At 23.5% G+C, this 9,977-nt stretch overlaps 1 protein-coding gene across 3 annotated transcripts; it reads right to left on the bottom strand.

Moving 5' to 3' along the window:
- Positions 1–2,670: 2,670 nt before the first annotated feature.
- On the bottom strand, positions 2,671–9,338 carry LOC126896387 (sentrin-specific protease 1-like). Of its 3 annotated transcripts, XR_007701836.1 has the most exons (6): positions 9,196–9,338; positions 8,639–8,745; positions 8,517–8,569; positions 8,105–8,152; positions 7,770–8,030; positions 2,671–3,558 (listed from the first exon to the last, which is right to left on the bottom strand). XR_007701836.1 is itself a non-coding variant. In XM_050669128.1 (2 exons), coding segments are annotated over exons 1-2 (846 nt in total). In that variant the 5' UTR covers positions 5,045–6,316; the 3' UTR covers positions 2,671–2,714. The 3 variants fall into 3 exon arrangements, 2 of the variants coding, with proteins under 2 accessions (XP_050525085.1, XP_050525084.1); XM_050669128.1 differs by lacking the exons at positions 7,770–8,030; positions 8,105–8,152; positions 8,517–8,569; positions 8,639–8,745; positions 9,196–9,338 and adding an exon at positions 5,043–6,316; XM_050669127.1 differs by lacking the exons at positions 7,770–8,030; positions 8,105–8,152; positions 8,517–8,569; positions 8,639–8,745; positions 9,196–9,338 and adding an exon at positions 4,015–4,794.
- Positions 9,339–9,977: the final 639 nt, after the last annotated feature.

The following is a 9,977-nucleotide window of genomic DNA, read 5'->3' as shown; positions in this document are numbered from 1 at the left end:
TCTATATAATTGATTACAAAAAACGACTCTAGACTTTAAATAATATGATTTAATTACACAAAGTCTAAGACTGATCTTACTTGTAAAAGATTTTAAACACTCTGTATTTTATTATAAAAACAATTTTGATTTTTTTACTTATTGATTTTTTTACGTTTATTGAATAAGTATTTTTTTTATTGAGAGATCGATACCAATATTTCTTAAATTTTCCTCTGGCCTGGCCAAAACAAGATTCAGAAATATCTATATCTATGTAAAAAATTTATCAAGGCAGAATTGTGGTGGCCCAATGTGTCCCGGTGCTAAAATAAAGCACCTTGAAAGGATGCGGCACAATAATAACCAAGACAAAAATTGCAAGACTGCAAATATATTCGTAAGTTTCTCTGTGTTGTCTGCCGGCGCGATGTTTATTAAAACAAAGACATTAGCAACGAGACTAGCTACCCAATAAGAAAAGCTCACAATAAATTTTTATTATTAAACGAATATCTAAATTAAGGTTGGATTTATTGTTAAAATAAAATAATTTAAAAAAAAATATATAATGTTTAAAATATTATTTGATGTTTATTTTCATAACAAGAAAAATAAAATATTATTAATGATTGAACAAATTAAATTAAATTAAAAGATTCACCAAAACAAAATTCACTTTAAAATTTCTAAGTGTCATTTAGTTTTAAAGAAAAATATTCTAAGTCCAAATTAATTAAAAAATCGACTAAGTCCCGGAGAGTGAAATCTTGAGTAGAGTGTCGTAGATTTTGTGTATTTTAAAATCATCAAAAGAACTGGTTTATAGTGTGAAGGGGGTAGCCCAGCGATCTCTACCGTGATCCTAGAAGCTGAGGCTTTGTATTCTAATTGGTTAATTAAAATGGGATCCCAGCGTGTAGGCGTTACTTAATAATTTCTACAAGAGGGAGATTTTATCGTATAGTTAAAGGGTTATTTTGTATTTTAAATAAGAGAACCCTGTTTTGGTGATCTTGTATAATCATAATATGTGACATACATGAACAAATGATAACATCTTATTATATATTAATATTATATGTAATAATATAATATTACANATATTAATATTATAATATTACAAATGCACCCCTTTCTATTTTGTCATACGCCCTCGTATGACAAAATAGACACACATAAAGAATAACAAAGACATTTTGTTCAATTTAACTTAAATATAAAACTTAAATATAAGGTGCATAATTCAATTAGATTTGTGTTTAATATAATAATTATAATATAAGTGCAATAATAAATTGTTAAAAATGAATATAAGGTGCTTATAATGTAGTAAAATTGCAATATAAAGTGATTAGAAATTGAATTGGAATGTCAAAATTTATTTTTATAAATGAAAATTATAAATTAGATTAAAATAATTGTTAGTAAAAGTAAAATTATTCAAAAGTTAGTATATTAAAATCAAATATAATGATATATTAGTATTGATAAAATAGATAAATGAAATAAGTATATTTTAAATAAAAATAATAATTATTGAGGCTTTTAAAAAATACTTTAAGATTATAAAATAATAAAACTATAATTTAAAATACTGAACGAACGAATATAAATTAAATTTAAAGTTAAAAGTTAGATAAAATAAATTTGAATTATAATAATTATAAAATACAAGAGTGATTCAAAGTAATAATAATGTAAAATAAATAAAATACAATTCTTACATTAATAGAAATTTGTAATAAAATTATTTTGGATAGCTGAAAACAGTTATTTAAATTTTAACATATAATCATAGTACAATCAATAGTAATTCACATTTATTTAAAACTTACAAGTTAACATCATACATATTTATTATTGTTAATTTGTTTATCTGTTACAAAGAATATAATATTTTATATTTAATAATGTTTGTATAATCTTTACTAAATATACATAATTATTTGGATTATCAGATTGATAAGGTTGACAATATTATCAGTGATATTATAATGTAATGTTTACAATCCAAAAATACATGTGTTATATGATTATATGTAAGCAATCATGTAAAACACGAATTTATTAATAATAATTAAAGTATGTTCTTATAATAATATTACAGTTATTACTATTCATGAGTTAACTTGGCTAATTTGACACTTATCCTAACTTAAATAATAAGGTAAAGGTGAATTAAAACATGATTATCTTATATCCTAAAATGTTTCTATATAAATACAGGTGGTTATGAATATAATATGATAAAATAAAAATTTAGATTAAAAAAAATATATGGAATTAATATTAAATAAAATTTACTCTATGAAATATAATTATTAATAATAATAACAATAAGATTAAGTAAATTAAAATTATACAAGGTTTACATTGATATTATTATATAATTGTTGACATATTGTAAATTAAAGATTGCAATCTTAAATGCGTTATATATATTCTTGTTTATAACAAATAAGATAGAATTTGGTAATACAATATTTTATTCCTATAATTTTTGTTGATTATAAAATAACATCATATAAGTAATTTTATTGAACAATAATGAATTGTGTTAATAAGTGAAGCATATTCAATATTACTTTAACAAATTTAAATAATGATATTAAAGTGATTATTCCTACTATTTGATTGTTTTCTTCTTATTTGATTTTCTTTTTTTTTTTTGTAATTACTATTGTACTACTTTCCNGTGGTTATTACTATTGTACTACTTTCCTGGACCACATTCATTGACTGGATTTCATCTCGTTTTTTCTCTCTTGAGATGTTGAATAAGATGTTTTCCTAGGTTTTAGTGTTTTTAACATAATAGGTTTATATAGTAATTCTCTTTTCATATTAATGTATTTATAGTATTTTCTATATCTGGTTTTCTTTCTTAAATTCTTCAAATATTTATTGTGTTTGTTTTTTAGTGTCTTCTTCTTTGAGTGATCTATTTGTATTACTTTGATACCGGTTGGCGTTGGTGGTCTTAGAGGTGGTGGATTGGAGAACTGTACTGGATCATGATAAAGGTGTAGGATGTTTTCTTCTAGTATTTGTTTATGTTTTTTAATATAATCTTTCATAAGAGAAAGATTGATCAGTGGATTATCATTTCTAGAGATTATCTCAGCGATCTCCAGAATCCATGGACCAGAGTTATGATTATCATCTAATATTGTTGTTTCACCCTTATAAATTTGCCAATGAGAATTTAAACCATATTGCTTGAGTTCACATGATATGATAAATTGACGTAATTTCTCTATCATGTCAGTGATGATGTAGTTTGTGCAATTATGTAGTATTATCTCTTTATTATAAACATGACTAATTGCTAAATTCCAATAATGATTGTTGTCATGAAACGGGGCGAGAAGAAGTGTTTTCTCAAATAGATTGGTTCTTATTCGTCGATGGACTGCTTCAAACCCATTTCTTTTAATTTCTAGAAGGAGAAGAGTGTCAAATGCATATATTTGTGATTGAGATCTTTTGACTATGAGCTCCATGAATTTATTGATGGTTGAGTCATTGTAAACAAATGTTGGTACATCTGACGACATTATCCAATGTGAATTTTGCCTAGGAAAGTGAGTACAGAGTTTAATTATTGATGTTCAGAATTTGATGTTCATGGTTTTAGGTTAACAATTATACATAAAATTAAAAAAAAATATGTTCTTATAAATTACTGACATTGAATTCTTACATAGAAATTTTACCTTGTATATTTAAATATGATGATTAGATATAATGAAATTAATGCAATATTATAAATAAATTAAAATTAGAATTAAAAATAATATAAAAATTAATATTAAATTAATGAAATATTTTTAAATCAATTAAAATTATGATTAAAGATAATATGAAAAAGTTATAAATTAATAGAATATTTTAAATTAATTAATATTAAAATTAATAGACTTATAGATTTAATAGTAATATAAAAATTTAAACTTGAATATAGAAATAGTATAAAAAGTCTTTAAATTTAATGTATAATTTTATTAGATAGTGTTTTTTTTTTTAACTTACACGTTGATGAATTGTATCCGGTAATGATTAGTGTTAAGGTTAAGCATGCAATAAAATTAGGGTTAGTATTATATTGTCTAATGTATAAAATAATAATAAAAATTTAATGATAATAATAGCATGCATTTTGAAATGAAATAGTAATTTGCTTTTTTTTTGTTTTTTTTTTTTTTTTAAGTTTTATATATCATGCATAATTAAATCTAATAAGTAAATTATAATAATTTGCATTTGAATTGGTTAGTAATTAGTAATGATAAAATATATTTAATAATTAAAATAAGAATTAAAAATAAAATCACCATATCTTTTTATTTGCTAAATTGTGATTTAAGAAAATTTAACAAATGGACACGACCCATTGACATTGCAATGTATAGTAACAAGCAGTCGGTCATTTGTACGTTGTATTCAGCATAATTATTTTTTGGATGTGGGCGTTTGCATATTAACGAATGTGACTCCTCAATTGTGAGTTCACAATTTTCACTGTAAATTGGTCCACGTAATCTAGCTAGAAGAATTTTTGTCCTTATTCCTTCTTGCTCTTTGTATAGATGCAAGAAAAAAAATTGTGACATAAACATTCTTTTAGCTATGATATAGATATTATTCATGGGTAATCCATAACATTTCTGAATGGTGTTGTTGCCAGAATATCCATAGTGTATAGTGATAGGGATACCCTCTCTGCCTGTAATGATGTTTTTTATATTCCTAATTGTTAGATTGTTTCCCTCTAGGATATGAATAGGGGAGTTCATGATAGTTTCTTTAATAGCCCCCCCTGTTATCATTGTATCATCATCACAATTTGTGAATGANATAATATAAAAATTAATATTAAATTAATGAAATATTTGTAAATCAATTAAAATTATAATTAAAGATAATATGTAAAAGTTATAAATTAATAGACTTATAGATTGATATTAATATAAAAATTTAAACTTGAATATAGAAATAATATAAAAAGTCTTTAAGTTTAATGTATAATTTTATTAGATAGTATATTTTTTTTAACTTACATGTTGATGAATTACATCCTGTAATGATTAGTGTTAAGGTTAAGCATGCAATAAAATTAGGGTTAGTATTATATTGTCTAATGTATAAAATAATAATAAAAATTTAATGATAATAATAGCATGCATTTTGAAATGAAATAGTAATTTGCTTTTTTTTTGTTTTTTTTTTTTTTTTAAGTTTTATATATCATGCATAATTAAATCTAATAAGTAAATTATAATAATTTGCATTTGAATTGGTTAGTAATTAGTAATGATAAAATATATTTAATAATTAAAATAAGAATTAAAAATAAAATCACCATATCTTTTTATTTGCTAAATTGTGATTTAAGAAAATTTAACAAATGGACACGACCCATTGACATTGCAATGTATAGTAACAAGCAGTCGGTCATTTGTACGTTGTATTCAGCATAATTATTTTTTGGATGTGGGCGTTTGCATATTAACGAATGTGACTCCTCAATTGTGAGTTCACAATTTTCACTGTAAATTGGTCCACGTAATCTAGCTAGAAGAATTTTTGTCCTTATTCCTTCTTGCTCTTTGTATAGATGCAAGAAAAAAAATTGTGACATAAACATTCTTTTAGCTATGATATAGATATTATTCATGGGTAATCCATAACATTTCTGAATGGTGTTGTTGCCAGAATATCCATAGTGTATAGTGATAGGGATACCCTCTCTGCCTGTAATGATGTTTTTTATATTCCTAATTGTTAGATTGTTTCCCTCTAGGATATGAATAGGGGAGTTCATGATAGTTTCCTTAATAGCTCCCCCTGTTATCATTGTATCATCATCACAATTTGTGAATGACGCTATGAAAACATTAATACTCATTTTTTGTTTAAGATATGGTGATATTATAATATAGCACTTACAATATTTTTTGATAAAGAAATAGTGTTCTCAAAAAAATCTTGTTTTTGATTTTTTAAATCTTCATGTAGGAATGAAAAAGCAAAATATATATGAATAAAGTGTTAATTGTAATATATTGGACATGGTAATATTTATAGTAAATAAAGAAAAGCATGCAAAGATAAAATAATATATATAAAATATTAATATTTGATATAACTTTATTAAATAAACGGATAAGTAGGTGATATATGAATTATGATTAAAATTATTAAGAGAAATGTTTTATATTAATTCATTCCTATCCTTGTTAATAATTGTATTTAATTCTAAACTAAAAATATTTATATTAATTATTAAATTTAATTCTACTTTTTACGCTAAATAATAAGAGTAGTAATAAAAGTGATATAAAAATTTGGGTTTGTTTGTTTTTTTTTTTATTTTTTTTTTTTTGTAGAAAATCTTATAATGTTAAGGTAAATAATGATAAAAAAATAATGTTATTTATTTATTTTTTTGATTTATTGATTATATTTAAAAAATATAAAGACATAATAATAAAAGTAATAAAATAAAAATGAAATAACTAATTTATAATGTTAAGTATACTAGTGAAATCAATTTTCTTTAATAAATTTTATTTGTTAATGTAGATTTATTACTTTTAAATGTATTAATTGTTAGAAGCATTTATTGTTATTATTTTCCGAAAAATGGGAACAAATAATTTGTTTTAATTCGCTATATCCAACGGATTTCGCTAAGTATGCCAGGAGGCAATCTGTCATGATCACATCAAATGATGGGTCATGTGGCTCTCCATGTGATAGATGTTTCTTCCCGCATATTAAATTATGGGTATCTGACAAGCCTAACAAATTCCCTACTTTCTGAACATACGGAATTTTTACAACAGCTAAGATCTTGGAAGAAATTCCTTTTGGTGTTAAAGTTTCAAGGGATATAAAGAATTCATTATTTAATATTTCATCATTACATTCTTCCATTATTGTATGACTATCATTGTTTGAGTTTGATATGAGAAATTTTTCGATGTGTTTGTCATACTTTTTAACTATTATATTCAAAGTGTTTATTCCCTTAAGACCCAGGTTAATTAAAATGGCTTCATCTGTATTTCCCGAGAAGAATATTATTGTGGGTTCTTCATAGTGTTTAAAATATTATTTGATGTTTATTTTCATAACAAGAAAAATAAAATATTATTAATGATTGAACAAATTAAATTAAATTAAAAGATTCACCAAAACAAAATTCACTTTAAAATTTCTAAATGTCATTTAGTTTTAAAGAAAAATATTCTAAGTCCAAATTAATTAAAAAATCGACTAAGTCCCGGAGAGTGAAATCTTGAGTAGAGTGTCGTAGATTTTGTGTATTTTAAAATCGTCAAAAGAACTGGTTTAGATGGGGAAAAATGGCTTTTTATAGTGTGAAGGGGGTAGCCCAGCGATCTCTACCGTGATCCTAGAAGCTGAGGCTTTGTATTGTAATTGGTTAATTAAAAGAGGGTCCCTGCGTGTAGGCGTTACTTAATAATTTCTACAAGAGGGAGATTTTATCGTATAGTTAAAGGGTTATTTTGTATTTTAAATAAGAGAACCCTGTTTTGGTGATCTTGTATAATCATAATATGTGACATACATGAACAAATGATAACATCTTATTATATATTAATATTATATGTAATAATATAATATTACAATATTATTCAATAATCAAATTTGAATTAAATTAGTGAGTATTATAGTAATACTATATTTATACTGATTACTTTTTATCTAATTATAAAATAACATTTAAAAACACCAAACATTTTAATATAAGTACTTACTAAAAATTGTTTTTCTTGTAATCTTGAATTACACTTCCTGTTTATTTCATATACATGTTACATTGCTCTTACTGTATGTAATGCATACATATGTTAGATTATTTATACTTTTATTATAGTTCCTATATTTATCATAAAAATTTTAATAATTATTGACTTTTACATTGCCATCAAAACTATCATTATCAGTAGGATTACAATCCTTAGAATCTTTTTTATTTTTATTCACATCATTTGGTTTATTTTGTAAACCTGTAATTACTATACAAAAAAATAGTCATTAATAAATACTATGATTATATTATGAAGCATAAAAAATATTGTTAATATGTTACCCTATCCATCATGCATTACTTTGGGCTATCCATAGTTTTGAATTACAGCTAAAAATAAAACCAAACAAATTCATTTAAAATGTTTAAGTATATAAAAAGGTTTTATTGAAAATATATCAAGTTTGTTAAATTAGATTGTTATATAAAAATTGTACTACAGTACTTAATGAATAACAAATTTATATTAGTCTTAAAACTAATGTATTTTTAATTTTATACATTTATAAAATTATTTTTAATTTCATAATATATTAAATATAATATATTATTTCACAAATATTCATAATTCTTGTTGTGATTTTTGACGAATTGTTAATTCCTTCCAAGCTAAATGATAATGTAGATACCAATTGCAATTTATTTAAAATATTTGTAAAATTTAAGAATTAAAAATAATTTTTATATTAATTACCCATTTATGATAATACTTAGGATCTTCAAGTTTTCCTTCAATTACTTTGAGATCTGTAATTCAGAACTATTAGCACTTGGTATATTTTTATTCCTAACAATTGTATTATCAGATAAAGCTACCTTCTCAGTTAACTCATTTATATTACTAAAATCTTCTTTAATGCGCCTACATTGACTTCTTTTAGAAAGATTTTGAAAATGCTTACACTTTCTCGTCATATTAAGGTCTAAAATAGATTAAGTCAATATTTATATTTGTAATAATGTATATTGTGTTGTGTATATCAAGTATATTTAAGTTAATATACATTCAAATAAACAACAGAGTTAAAGATTACTATAAAAAAGTGGAAGAGTTTACCAATAGATATAACATAATTTTAAAAGTACAAACTTTCCGAAATATTATTTTCGTTCATTGGTATAAATTTTTACATAAAATAAAAAACCCAATGCAACACATCAATTAGTGACAAATGTTAAAGATGATTAACACTCTTTTAGGTTTTTAAATGTTACTATTGTTAAAAAATTAAGTCATATTAAATAATATGATATCGTGTATGTTAATTTGTTCTTGATTTACACTCCATATTTTAAGATATGTACTTAAGTAATAACATGTTTTGGTTGTAATATTTAATGAATCTAAGTAGAATAAAATAATAAATGCATACCTGTGCAAAATAAGCATAAATAAAAATATTATAATAAAATACAATGTTTATGTCATAACACATCCATCCACAAATTATAAGAAATTTTATTAATATTACGATGAAACTACTTAAAACTAAACGCAACCGTTATACTGATAACAACTGTTTTTACAGCGTGTATTGATAAAGATAGTCGATAAGAACTGGTCACTCGACTGCCAAAACCAATGCCTTCGATAGGCATGAAACAAGTATTAAAATTATATTGTAAACTATAATAGGCTTGTAATATTTACATTTATTAAATATTAAAAGCACAATTACAATGTATATAGAGAGTGTTGGACTTGATATGTACACATTAGGGTGGCCCTCAAAAATCGAATGTCTTTTTTTTTTCGCTACCCCTTAATTTTTTTTTAATGCTCAAAAAAACAAACTGTGCAAAATTTGGGACCGATCCGTTCAGGTTAACCCGTGTCCCGGGACCTATTAAGTTGAGTTGAAGAGGGAAATTTAACAGAAAGAACTTTACTATGTCTTATAACTTTTTTTTTTGCTTATCTTAGAAATATGAAAGTAAAACTCAATGATATTTTACAATGAATTTAAAAATAATAACTTCAAGTAGATTATTATTGATAATAATGTAATAAATAACATGTAATAAACTACGATTAATAAAGAAATAATGGTAGCGTCGGTGATCACTTCTTGTCTTTGAAATACCATCAAAATTAATATAAAAAGCCCAAAATAATAAGCATTCTGGCTCAGATGTCCTGATGGTGGTCAGAATG

This window comes from Daktulosphaira vitifoliae, unplaced genomic scaffold (genome assembly GCF_025091365.1).
Source record: "Daktulosphaira vitifoliae isolate Bord-2020 unplaced genomic scaffold, ASM2509136v1 Scaffold_1, whole genome shotgun sequence".
Taxonomy (NCBI): Eukaryota; Metazoa; Arthropoda; class Insecta; order Hemiptera; family Phylloxeridae; genus Daktulosphaira; species Daktulosphaira vitifoliae.
Note: the sequence above shows the minus strand (reverse complement) of the source record. Positions and strands in the feature narration are given on the sequence as shown.